Genomic DNA, 12,987 nt, shown 5'->3' with positions numbered 1-12,987 from the left:
GATTGATATTTGTTTACTAGTAGTAAATGTGATGGAAAAACAGTTATGTTTAGAAAAATAGAGGATCATTAGTTATGCTTATAATGAATTTGTTTGGTTGTCTATATAGATGATAACGAAGTCTCTAATAAACTCGTACAATTAGGAGACACGAAGAGAAATGGAAACGTGGGATTGTTCCACAAAGATAGGGAACATAAACTCCACTAAATTTATTTGCAATTACAAAATTATAAGTAAACAAAAAAAATAAAAATAGAAAGACTTATTTAGTTGTTGGTTGCCTTGACTTATTTATTTAAGTCACGATCGATCACGAGTATGTTCATCAACGTCGAACATGGCTAATAAATACCACAAGCTCTCTTCCACTATGGCCAAAAATAAACGTGTTCCAGTTTAATCTCCCCATTCAAGGCCCTTGTTATTAGGCCCATTACGATCAGTAGTAGATTTGAGGTCAAAAATCGAAATAACCAAAAACAGCAGGGAGCTAAGAGTAAATATAAGTAGAGAGATTCTCCCGCTCTTGCAAAAAATTTCCAAAATTCGAAACTTCATTATTATTTCCTAAATTTCCTTTATTAATTTCGAAAACTGATTTCAATTTCCTAATAAAATCTTTCATTAAATTTCTCTTCCAAAAAAAGGAAAGGTCATTTTTTTTGTGCTCTCCACTACTACTACTACTACTACTACTACTACTACTACTACTACTGTACTACAGATATAACAACCTCTTCGTCTCTTCACCTCTTCATCTTCAATTTCTTAAATTCTTCATCTCACAATCCATCTTCCGAAACACACAAAGATGGCTGTGAAAAGCAAAACGAAGAAACGGGATGAACCAGAGTCAGATCTGTGCTTTGCGGGGAAACCCATCTCTGTTGTGGAATCTATGATTAGATGGCCTCTTCGCTACCAATTCAAGAAACCAAAGCTTGATGATGATACTCCCATTAAAACTGCCATAAACGGGTCAGAATTTAGGGGTTTTTTTTTTTTTCAATTTCCTGGGTCGAAATTTCGTGTTCTTGTTCTGTGATTTTTGTTGCTTGTTGTACGGACCTTTGTGTGTTGATGTCATGACGTTTTGTGGGGTGAGATTACAGTGTTAAAGAAGAAGAGATCAAACAAGCGAAACGTCACTATGAGCAAGCTTTGGTTGATGGCGTTCTCATCAATCTTAATGACGATGTCTACGTCACGGTACATATAGCTTCCTTTATTTTTCTTTTGTTGAAATTTTGGTGCCGTGTGTGTTGTATTGAGGTTTTGTATTGGTCAGTCTCTGTTGAATTAGCTTCTAGAGATGTCTTGTTTTGCCATGCTTATTGTCCTTTTGTTTTTCAATAAATCAAAACTTATCTTATAAACAACATCAATCTCTCTGATGGTGATGGTCCTCATGTTATTATTTATGAGCCAGGCTGATCCCGGGAAAGCAAATTTTATTGCAAAAGTTATTGAACTCTTTGAAGCTGATGATGGGGAGCCATACTTTCGAGCTCGGTGGTTCTACAAACCAGATGATACTGTTAGTTGATTATTTTGCGTTTTGAGTTTACTTAGATATTCTTTAGTACATTATGTCTATTGCTCCTGCTGATTAATGTTTCTCATTTGTTTTGTCTTAGGTGATCGAAAGATTTGCGAAACTTGTGCAAGAAAAGAGAGTGTTTTTATCCAATGTGGAAGACGACAAATCCTTTGGGCTGCATCTACTCAAAAGTCAATATTGCCAAAGTCCCATTACCGAAGGTATCAAATTCTCTGATTTTCAATGGCTCAGTGTGTGAAAAACGTTTGATCATATTCGGCTTCTAAACAGATTTGCACTTTTTTACAACAGATTGATTCACGAGCTTCAGAAAGAATAATTCCTCCATGTGACTTTTTTTATGATATGAAGTACGAGCTTCCACATCTCACTTTTGCAAATGCAGATGATGGTAAATAAATTTCTGTTCTGTTTTGCTGTGTGTCGTAGATATATTATTACTTTATATGAGCACACTATCTTATCTGAGCTGGTTGTTAAGTGCAAATGACTTTACTTGAACATTGAAACTTTATTCCTTCTGGTTACGGTTTTAATTAGCTTCCTTGTAACTGTAATGTATATGCTTGTTAGTTTCTCTAGCACCTTCCTAGACTTATTACTGTTTTTACATGATAACTATATCATCTTAGTTGGTCATTTTTTACAAAAATTCTTGACACAAGCTCTGGTTTTTGCAACTTTATCAATCATATCCGTAATAAATTTCTTCAAAGTGTTTCGAAGAGAGCTGATGATTTATACCTTGCCAAAAATTTTCCAGCAGATAGCGCTTCATCCTCAACCATTTCAAGCGATTCTGACTCCAATTGCATAGTAAATCCTCACAGTGATGAAAAATTCTTACTGGATCTTTACAGTGGGTGTGGAGCAATGTCCACTGGTTTTTGCATGGGGGCCTCCATTTCAGGAGTAAAACTCACTACGGTAAATCTTGTTATTTATACCAACTTACCACATTTATATTTTGCTTTATTTTGAGCAAGATTCTCTCTGATTTTGCAGAATTGGGCTGTGGATTTAAATCCTTCTGCTTGTGATAGTCTTAGACTTAATCATCCTGAGACAAAGGTAAGTCTGTATTGGTGATTTAATGATTTTTGTAAATACAATTGCCACTCATGTAATTAATTCATTGTGAACGTTGAGCAGGTGAGAAATGAAGCTGCAGAAGACTTTCTAGTTCTTCTCAAGGAATGGAAAAAGCTTTGTGAGAAGTTTTCCCTCATTTCCAGCACTGAACCAAAGGAATCAATTTCTGAGTTGGAAGCTGAAGAAGGTGACGAAGAAGATGACATAGATGAGACAAGTATTGATACTGAACTCTCACCTGGAGAGTTTGAAGTACAAGAGTTCAGTGACATCGCTTTTGGAGATCCTAATGAGAAAGGGGAAAAGTCACTTCATCTTAAGGTATTGTTTCATGAACTAGATATCAGAATTCTCAATTAGCTGCAAACAAATTTCATCATTTGTAAAGATGTAACTCAAACATTAATTTTCTTATTGTTTCATTACTTTCAGGTAAGGTGGAAAGGCTACGGTCCTGATGACGATACATGGGAGGCTTATGCTGGCTTAGGGTAACTTTTCCAGATTATCCTCTGATACAACTTTTGTATTGATGATTTATTGATATTGAGATGATTCATTTTTTCCTCCAGAAACTGCAAGGATAAACTAAAAGAGTTTGTGACAAATGGCTTTAAGTCTAATCTGTTACCCTTACCTGTAAGTCTTTTGTTTCCTTTGCATAGTATGTTTAGCTATTTATGATAGTTCTTCACCCTGCATACTACATAAGTGACGAATTGTGCAAAGCATAGTATTATCTTGTTGACAAAATATCGTCATTTATGATAGTTCTTATTGGTTCATGAAGAATTTGGTCTCTTAAATTTTTGTTTGTTACTTTTGTTCAGGGTACTGCTTACTCGGTTTGCGGTGGCCCACCCTGTCAAGGGATCAGTGGTTATAACCGTTTTAGAAACAAACAAGCACCGCTTGAAGATACGAAAAACCACAAATTTTGGTGTTTTTGGACATCATTGACTTCCTCAAACCAAAGTACGTGCTTATGGAAAATGTTGTAGACCTTCTCAAGTTTTCGAACGGATATTTGGCACGTCATGCTGTTGCTACCTTTGTTGCGATGAACTATCAAACAAGGTTGGGCATGATGGCAGCGGGATCTTATGGTGTCGCTCAACTTAGAAACCGAGTTTTTCTATGGGCTGCGCAACCAACAGAGGTAAATATATATGTTACCTAATAGTTATTTTTCTTGAGAGGATATGTTCTTTATGACTCTCTCTTAATGTGTGTTTAACAGAAACTGCCTCCATACCCTCTGCCCACTCATGAGGTTCTGAAAACGTTCCACACCGCTGTAGAATTTGAGGCAAGTGTGGATTGTTTCAGTTTTAAAGTTGCTTATTCATTTGAGGAAAGTGTGGATACTCTTATGATTGGGCTGCTTATTCATTTGTTGTAAATGCAGGACATTCAAGTTGGTCGTATCCAAAAAGAGATTCTCAAATTAGAAGATGCTCTTACACTGGCTGATGCTATTAGTGATCTACCACCGGTGTGTATCTAAACTTTTAAACTGCCATTGTTGCTTAAGGTACATCATATCTTATATAGTTCATTGATCAGTGCTCTCTTGACGCTGCAGGTGACAAATTATGAAAAAATTGATGTAAGGAGTTATAATGATGCTGGTCCTAAGACAGATTTTCAAAAATATATTGCGTTGAAAAGATCTGGTGAGCATTTTGAACTCGATAGATTTTGTGTTACCACTTATCACATATTAACGAATATTCTTGTTTCAGAGACACTACTACCCGTAACTGGTGGAGATTCGTCGCACAAGTTATTCGATCACCAGCCGTTACAGCTGAGCACTAACGACTTGGAAAGAATCTCATATATACCAAAAAAGAAGGTGCGACAATGTTTTAGTGTTATATATTTTGTAGTGCCTGCTTCAAGCATTCAATGTTTGATAATTTCTTTGTTCATGTTATTGTATTCTTATTGCTACAGGGGGCTAACTTCCGGGATATGCCTGGTGTTTTAGTTCACAATAACAAAGTGCAAATTGACGATTCGGTGAAGCGAGCAAAGTTGAAATCTGGAGATAATGTGGTAATAATCTAACTCACTTAAAACCTTGTCATTCTGTTCTAGTTTTTTTGTTTGTTTGCAGCTTCTTCTTTTTGACATGGTTGTGGTGTTGACAGGTCCCTACTTATGCAATTAAATACGTAAAAGGAACATCAAAAAAGTGACTTTCTCTTAACTAATATGCTTCTTCTTTGGAATCTAGCTCTTTCCATAACCTGAGAGTGTTGAATTCACTAAATAAAGTTAACAAATCTGTTATCTGAATGTCAGGCCGTTTGGTCGCTTGTGGTGGGATGAAATTGTTAACACAGTAGTGACAAGAGCTGAACCTCACAACCAGGTAGGCTCTTTCGCTTTCATTTCCCACTTTGCTTTCTCTGGTGACTCTTTCTTTCTGAATAAAAACTGATTTATGCAGTGTGTAATCCATCCGAAGCAAGACCGTGTGTTGTCTGTCCGTGAGAATGCCAGACTACAAGGGTTCCCTGATAGTTACAAGCTGTGTGGCACAATTAAGGAAAAGTAAGTCCGTGGTCCTTGCTGCCTTCACTAGAGATCCAAATGTTAAAAAACTTGTTTATGAATCTGAAACTTTGTGCAGGTACATCCAGGTTGGAAATGCGGTGGCTGTTCCTGTAGGGGTTGCGTTAGGATATGCATTTGGTATGGCGAGTCAAGGACTGACCGATGATAATGATCCAGTAATGAAGCTTCCCTTCAAGTATCCTGAATGCATGCAGGCAAAGGCAGAGGATCAATCTGATTAACAATCTCTCCATCCAAAAAGCCTCAATGATGAAATTATCTCTTATCTTTAAGAGTCGTACTCCAGTTATCTAGACTTGTCTTAGTGTTCTTCTTTTTATTTGGTTTTGAGCTAAAATGCTCAAACATTTGCTTTAATTGTTAGCTCTGATCGCTTTCGTTCTTGTTAGTTTATTATTTGATCTTTTGGAAACACAATATTTCATTTGATTTATCGATCTTTGATCTCAAGATTCAAGACAACTATTTTCTTGTTTACCAATTCACAGTATTAAATTGCTCTTCTTCGGTTTTAGAAAATTATCCGGTTTACATTTTGATTTGAGATTATTCGATTGATAAAACATGTTTGATGACTTTTTAATTGATTGAGAAATTGTAAAAAAAAGCATTAACTTTCAAATTTGAGATTGTTTAAAAATCCAACATGTCATTTAAGTACAAAGTTTTTGTTGACTAGGCCATTTGGGTGAACTGGAAAGACTTAAAAAGATCATAGTAGTGATGTAGCTATGATCTTTTTAAGCCTTTCCATTTTGATGTGGCTAATACAGTAACATTGAATCAAATTCAAATGCAGTATAGATACTGCAGAATACATTCAAGAACAAAGGGGCATCATCGATTGTGATTAAAGCAGATGGATTGCAAAAGGAGGAGTCACTCTGTTGCCATGAAACTAGAGGAGGCTTTTGAAGCTGATGCCGGTCAATGGTTTTGCACGAAGCCAGGTGGGTCGTGGAGGAGTTTCTTGATGGGGAGAAGCGGCCTTTTTGCACTTGTGGATGAGAAACGACATTACTTCATAATCACAAGGGGCTTGGTGATGAGATACCGGTCCTAACACGGGTGGGAATGGGGTCTGGTGTACTATCGAGGTTTTGTGTACCATATGAGTCTGGTGTACCACAAGGGGTATAGTGTACCATATGGGTCCAATGTACCATCTGAATCTTGTATACCATCTAGGTCTAATATACTATCGATGTTTGGTGTACCATATGAGTTTAGTATACTATTTGGGTTGGGGTGTACCAACTGAGTTTAGTGTACTCTCTTGGTTTGGTGTACCATCTAAATAAATTTTCAAAACTAAACCCTAAACTCTAAATACTAAACTTTATCCTTCAAAATTATATCCTAAATGTAAAACAGAGAACTCAAACCTAAAAAAATAATTCTAGAAATTTTGGGAAGTTTATGAAATTTATAAAAATTAATTTAAAATATTGTAATGTGTCTAATAATGATATTTTGCAAAGTTTATGAAATGTATGATATAATTGTGCATAAAACTTTTTTTAGTGTTATTTTAGGTTTTTTCTCAAAAATCAAGCACACATCTAGAATTCAAAACAAAATAAATCCATTAAAAATGATTTATTCATGTATAAAAATAATATTTTATTTAAGTTATTATTTTGGTCATTTGTAAAAATAAGAAGTATAAAGTTTATCAATTATTAAAACATTCCTTTGTTATTGGTCTGATTTTTAGTAAGCCTATTTTTAAAAATGAATTTGTCTTTCATGTGGATACATAAAAAAACAAAAAAGATTAAAAATGTCTTTTTCTAAATGCTTCCTAATAGAAAACTCTATTAGGGTTCCCAAAGGGTGAATCGAAAAAAACTGAGTTGGAGAAATGTGTTACCGTTCCCAAGTTGAATATGCAATTCTCACTGGTAAATTTTGATCTTCGTATATATTTTGTATATTTAATTTGTGTGTTTTACCTATTTTATCTTCTTTCCATTTCTCCAGGAGGATCTTAGAATTGCAACCGTTATAATAGATCTGGAAAACTGTAGGTTTCCTCGAGCTCCTGATGGTAGTTTGTATAACGTTCGCGATTTCTTCCCACGAATCAGAGAGTTTTTACGTGACCATAACTTTCATGATCGCTATCTCGATGTCCGTATGACATATGAATTGATCAACAATTTTTTTTTTTTTAATATGACAAATTTTTGCTTTTTTAAATACATATACAAAAGTCAATTACAAATATCAGAATAGTTGAATAAATTCACCTCAAATTATACAATTCATATATCGAGTTCTAATAATAATAAAAGGGGATATTTTGTACAAGATGATGCATGTAAATTAGCTTGTTACAAAACAGTTTCGAATGGTTATAATGTTGTTCAATTCTAAAATTTGTTGGTTTTCATGTGTTTTATTTAATTAAGTTTGACTTATTTTTGCTTAATGCCTTACCTTGTTTGACGTATCATAATATTATTATCTAATAAATGGCCTGTGAACAAAATTGATATTGAAATCATTGGCTGAAGGTTGCTTGTGAGTCAAGCCCATGCTTTTGTTCTTCTCTCGAGGCATTTCGTATGGTGTGGTGAATGGTTTGATGATACCTATGGTTATTTTGGGTTAACTAAAATACCTATGCTTATTTCAAGTCTCGTTTTATATTATGTTCATGAAGTATACTTCTTTAGTTGTGTTTCAATTTTCAAACAATTGCTTTATCAGTAATGGGTCAGCGATGTTTTTATTGACAGTAAAAACAAAAATCATGAAAGTAAAACAGTAGAGACTAGAGAGTTTGAATGTTTGATGGTAATGCCGGCTTATACTTCGTTCTACACGCCGCAATTATTTCATAAAACGAATTCTTACAAATTTTTAATTTATGAGTTGATCCAAAAAAATACGAGGTTTAACTACTGAGATAATCGATTGTTGTCTTGTTGAAGCAGTTGGTGGGATAACAATTATCCAAAATAATCAAACTCTCTAACTAACTAACCAGCTAACTAATCAGTTGATGAACTTGACGATGAGTTTTATTTTATTTCCCCGCAGAGTCAGCTGCACTTGAGGAAGAGGATACGTGCAGTGAAACAGATGACTCTTCCAGCTGGTCTTGCTTAATATGCCGAGATGACTGGTGGGAATATCTCTGCAACTAGATAAGTCCTTGGAAACCTGTTCTATACAAGTCCTTGGAAACCTGATTTTTTATTCAAGATTGCTTGCACCGTGACCAATCTTTCATTGACAAAATTTAAACTTTGCAACTAGAAAGATCATATTCAAAAAAAAACTATAACAAATAACTTGTTAGATTGTATGTAGCTATCTTCCTTTGTTGTTGAAGCAATTTACATTTTTCTTTGTTGGCCTCTCGAAGCAATATCAATACTAAGATAGTAACGCCAAATGTACATTCAACAAAGAGTATGTCAAAAAAAAAAAAAAAAACAAGTTAGATAAAAAATAGTAAGGCCTTACATAAGCCCACATATATTGGGCTTATATTATTAGTCTGACCCGGGCTGTATAATTAGGTCTGGTGGCAAAGTTGTTAATAACACAAAAGAGACTTTTAGTAGTTCATAAACCCTAGGACTCTCAAATTGTGTGTGTTCTCGGCCACTGCTACTAGCTTCGACTTCATTCTTAGCCGCCGTTCAAATTGCTTCGCCGCCACCGGTAATTTTGTTTTTCCTTTCCCGTATTGTTCCCTTGTTCATTCTATCTTGGTCCCCTATAGCCTCCTCACTTGTTCTAGAGTTGAGAGTTTAGTCTCTGTTTGTTTGTTAGGAATCGATTTTACAAATTCTGTATCACTTTTTTTTTTCGCAAAATACAATCTGACGTCCGTATATTTGTCTTGTAGAAGCAAAAGAGTAGAGAAAATGGTTGAAGAAGAAGCTAAGGGAGTAGAGATAATGGCCGGAGAAGAAGCTAAGGGTTTGGATTACATACCGGAGATTATACTGAAGAAGAGGAAGAACAGAGATGAGCTTGCCTTTATCAGGAAGAAGCAACTTGAGTTGGGCAATTTCGGCAAGAAGAAGCATAAGAAAGTCTCTGATATCAAACGTCCTGAAGATTTTGTTCTTGAGTTCAGGGCTAAGGTACTTACTCTCTCTTCCTTCCCCAGATTTGCCCATTGATTTCAAGAAACATTTGCTTTTCAGTCATTGTCCATTGATTTTACTGCCTCAAGCTCTGCTCTTTTTGCTTCTAGACTTGCCTTCACTCTTCTACTACACCTTATATCATGTTTTGTTATCCTTGGCTGAATCTAGTCTCTGAATTATATTAAAAGTTTTACTCTTTTGGGTTTTGGTTTCAACTCACTTTGCATTGACTACGGTCTCTCTGCATAGTAAAGGTCTTTCATTGCTTTATGTAGAGTTGAAGTTACATGAAATTAGATTTTTCTTCACAATCTCTTAGACTTATAACTTAAGTCTCTTCTACTGATAAGATCCGTGGTGTATAAGGTTGTGCTTAGGACTTTATGTTAAATATATTGCATTGTTCTTTGTAATTTGACAGTTTTCTTTTTGTTGATTGTTTTCCTTAAGGAAATAGATCTTATCCGGATGAAGCAAAGGGTCAAGAGGCCAAAGTCATCTCCTCAACCAGTTAAATCTAACCTGGTTTTCATCATACGTATACAAGGAGGGTAAGTTATCTTCTTCCCCTTTGAATCTAGTCTCTTTCTCTCTCTGTGCCAGTTTCCTTATCCTTTATTTGTTTTTTGTTTTTTTTTTTGGTGATTAGCAAGAGTGATATGCACCCAAAGACCGAGAGGATTCTTAACAATCTGCAACTGAGGAGCACCTTTACTGGTGTATTTGCCAGAGCCACTGACAGTTTGTTCCAAAAGCTTCTCAAAGTGCAGCCTTATGTCACTTATGGGTACGTAAAGAGACTTCCTCTTTCGATATTTCCTTGTTGCTCGGTTTTATTGCTGTTTCTCGATTCTCTTATGACCTGACCGTTGTTTACGATTCTTGAAGATACCCCAATGATAAGAGCGTCAAGGACCTCATATACAAAAAGGGATACACAATAATAGAGGGCAATCCTGTTCCTCTTACCGACAACAACATTATCGAACAGGTAAAATTTCCAACTGTTAAAAGTATAGTAGAGCTTGTTCGAGATTATAATCATTCTGTTTTTTGAATCATTCCAACTTGTGTTACCCTGTAGGCTCTAGGAGAACACAAAATCTTTGGGATAGAAGACCTTGTGAATGAGATAGCAAGGGTTGGTGATCATTTCAGAGAAGTGATGAGATTTTTGGGACCGTTGAAACTCAACAAGCCCACGGCTGGTGTTTTGAACAGGAAGAAGCAAGTATTCAGCGAAGGAGGTGATACTGGTAACCGCGAAGATAAGATCAATGATCTCATCAACAAATTGAATTAGATGCAGCAATCCTTTGTAATCGCTAGCTATATTTTCCTTAAAAATTCTGTATGAGGCTAAAAGAACCCACCACTTTGACGAAAAGCTATTGCAATTTTGATTTAAAGGGACATTCGCAATTACATAACCATCGTTGACATCAGAGATTATATTATACACGTGATTCAAACAGAGTAACATAAGCGATTGTTTTTGCAAGTTTTGTCATTCATCTTCTGAAGCTCCTCCTCTCTTTGGGTGCTTCATCTTCCTCAGGCAGCTTCACGATCGTGTATGTTCCTGCTCCGATTAACGCTCCAAGGATTGGTGCAGTAAGGTAAACCCATATAGCTCTGTAGTTGTTTGCTGCAATGGCTGGACCTAGTGTTCTTACTGGATTCATCGAAGCAGAAGTTGCAGGTCTGTTGAACACAACATCTCTTGATCAGTAAAACGTTTTATCTAATGTGTACAACAACTGAAATCAAGATATGGTTTAGTTTAGAATGATCTAGTGGCTTTACATACCCAGCTATGAGTATGTTAAGCATGACCGTTGCTCCCACCGCAATTCCCGCCAACTCTCCCACCTGTAATTTTGTCATTAGTTTTCAGACACGACCAAATTTTCAAAATTCCTTGTTTATAGTTAATTGTTCTCTAATTTACAGCTCTGGTGTCGGTGGCTACGGCTGTGACCACGAACATGAGGTTGAAGCTGATAATGAACTCCAAAGCAAAGGCTTGGCTGAGACCCACCGTCGGCACCGTCACGCCACCGCTCATGGTCGGTTCAAACACTGCTTTCAGTGCAAATGCCGCACAGATGGAGGCCAACACCTGAGCTCCAATATACACTGGCACCTATTTTTGTAACATAGTATAGTTTTAATTAGATAGACACCAACAAAAAATTATATTATTAGAGATCGCTTTATACGATCAGATTTTATATACTTTTTTTATCAACCCATGTTAGAATTTAATTCATAATAAATTGTGTCATGAATCGATGCATGTGCATGTCTATAAATTTCATGTGGTTCTCACAGTAACATCCAAAAGTGCGTAACTGTGTTAAACCAATTAAAATGAAAAAGTACTGACGTGTTTCCAGTTGAAGTGTTTGAGAGCAGCAAAGGCAATGGTAACAGCCGGATTGAGATGCGCCCCGGAGATGTGACCGGTCGATAATATAACGATCATGACCGCCAAACCAGCGGTGGCGGCACAACCAAGAAGTGTCACAGCTCCATCTGTCTTCTGATTCACGATAGCCGTCGCTGTTCCGGCGAATATAAGGATCAACGTCCCAACAAACTCTGCACCCAACTTCACACACACAAATTTGTATCGGTCAATGCTCAGTGAATGATCGGTAACATGAGTGTAAGTAACTGTAATGAGAAACAGATAAAGTTTATGTCAATACCTTGCGGTAGAGAGAGACGTTAGGGGGAGGGAGGGAGCAAGAGACCGGAGGGAGTCTACCATCTTCAAGAGCCCATTCATTGTCAACACTGAAACACTTGCAGCTTTTGAGAAGTGACTTTGGTGTGTATCTACCATTATGCCCATTCCTCTTCCCTTCGAATCCTCCAAAGAGCGGCGCTCCTGGAGTCCCCGGGGTTGTAGCCGGCGTTGAGGGCATTGATGGGATTTCCTCATGATCCATATCGAGGGTAGAGAGAGAGAAAGATGAGATCTTAATTCGAGGATATATGTTTTTGTTCTGATGATTGTTTTATGTGCTATATAATTAAAGGATGTGTAGGGTATTTATAGGGGAAGACAAGAGAGTTGACTTATGAGTGAAGGATCCAAAATAAGTGATTGATTTTTCATTTTTGGTTGGAGTGAGGAGTGAGTGGGTTTGGTAATCCTTAGTTTTAATGCATGTGTCATAAGGAAGACTCTTTACATAACATGAAATGTTGCTATCTTTTTGAGAACGGGTTCGTGTATCGTATCTTTTATATTTCTACTTACATGATACGTATATCGTGTACTAAAAGAAGCTTTTGGTATGATGCAATAATTGTGGAGCTCTTTCTCTATCGACATACATTATTTTGCTTAATTTGTTCTTCTCCATGAGAGAACTATTGGGTTTGCGTGGTTGTAAGTTGTTAGCAAAGAGAATGATGATAAAAGCGATGGTTCTTGACCTTTCCTTATCACATACTGTGACTCACAGTCGACTCTCTTTTTTTGTGCACTCTTTTTGTCTTAATCTCTAATACATGCAACAACGAAAAAAGGTAAGAACAGAGTTTAACCAAAAGAAAATATCAATGAAGAATATTGTAATGAAAGAAATGATTTGTTTAAAAATTTTAATGTATAATCCT

At 36.2% G+C, this 12,987-nt stretch overlaps 3 protein-coding genes and 1 pseudogene across 4 annotated transcripts; 3 read left to right on the top strand and 1 right to left on the bottom strand.

Moving 5' to 3' along the window:
- Nucleotides 1-700: 700 nt before the first annotated feature.
- On the top strand, nt 701-4,332 carry LOC104752444 (putative DNA (cytosine-5)-methyltransferase CMT1; annotated as a pseudogene). Its single transcript, XR_015584155.1, has 13 exons — nt 701-981; nt 1,116-1,212; nt 1,433-1,540; nt 1,641-1,764; nt 1,856-1,955; nt 2,328-2,491; nt 2,570-2,635; nt 2,717-2,977; nt 3,089-3,147; nt 3,229-3,295; nt 3,487-3,815; nt 3,897-4,151; nt 4,242-4,332. The product of XR_015584155.1 is annotated as a putative DNA (cytosine-5)-methyltransferase CMT1 (transcript).
- LOC147926047 (putative DNA (cytosine-5)-methyltransferase CMT1) lies at nt 4,059-5,463 on the top strand. The gene is made up of 8 exons (XM_087492844.1): nt 4,059-4,151; nt 4,242-4,332; nt 4,402-4,514; nt 4,616-4,717; nt 4,813-4,856; nt 4,967-5,036; nt 5,115-5,218; nt 5,298-5,463. The coding sequence occupies exons 1-8, from the start codon at nt 4,059-4,061 to the stop codon at nt 5,461-5,463; spliced, it is 783 nt and encodes a 260-aa protein (XP_087348970.1).
- Nucleotides 5,464-8,727: 3,264 nt separating this feature from the next.
- LOC104752441 (large ribosomal subunit protein uL30z) lies at nt 8,728-10,763 on the top strand. Its single transcript, XM_010474578.3, has 6 exons — nt 8,728-8,920; nt 9,108-9,348; nt 9,805-9,905; nt 10,004-10,141; nt 10,243-10,345; nt 10,439-10,763. The coding sequence occupies exons 2-6, from the start codon at nt 9,127-9,129 to the stop codon at nt 10,655-10,657; spliced, it is 783 nt and encodes a 260-aa protein (XP_010472880.1). The 5' UTR covers nt 8,728-8,920; nt 9,108-9,126; the 3' UTR covers nt 10,658-10,763.
- Nucleotides 10,731-12,672, bottom strand: LOC104752443 (aquaporin NIP6-1). The gene is made up of 5 exons (XM_010474579.3): nt 12,069-12,672; nt 11,744-11,968; nt 11,306-11,500; nt 11,165-11,226; nt 10,731-11,058 (listed from the first exon to the last, which is right to left on the bottom strand). Exons 1-5 carry the CDS (start codon nt 12,309-12,311, stop codon nt 10,866-10,868), a joined length of 918 nt encoding a protein of 305 aa, XP_010472881.1. The 5' UTR covers nt 12,312-12,672; the 3' UTR covers nt 10,731-10,865.
- Between the last annotated feature and the right edge of the window lie 315 nt (nt 12,673-12,987).

The sequence above is a fragment of the Camelina sativa genome, chromosome 16 (assembly GCF_030686135.1).
Source record: "Camelina sativa cultivar CO46 ecotype springtype chromosome 16, ASM3068613v1".
Taxonomy (NCBI): Eukaryota; Viridiplantae; Streptophyta; class Magnoliopsida; order Brassicales; family Brassicaceae; genus Camelina; species Camelina sativa.
The sequence above is the reverse complement of the archived record's forward strand: the minus strand, read 5'-3'. Positions and strand labels throughout refer to the sequence as shown.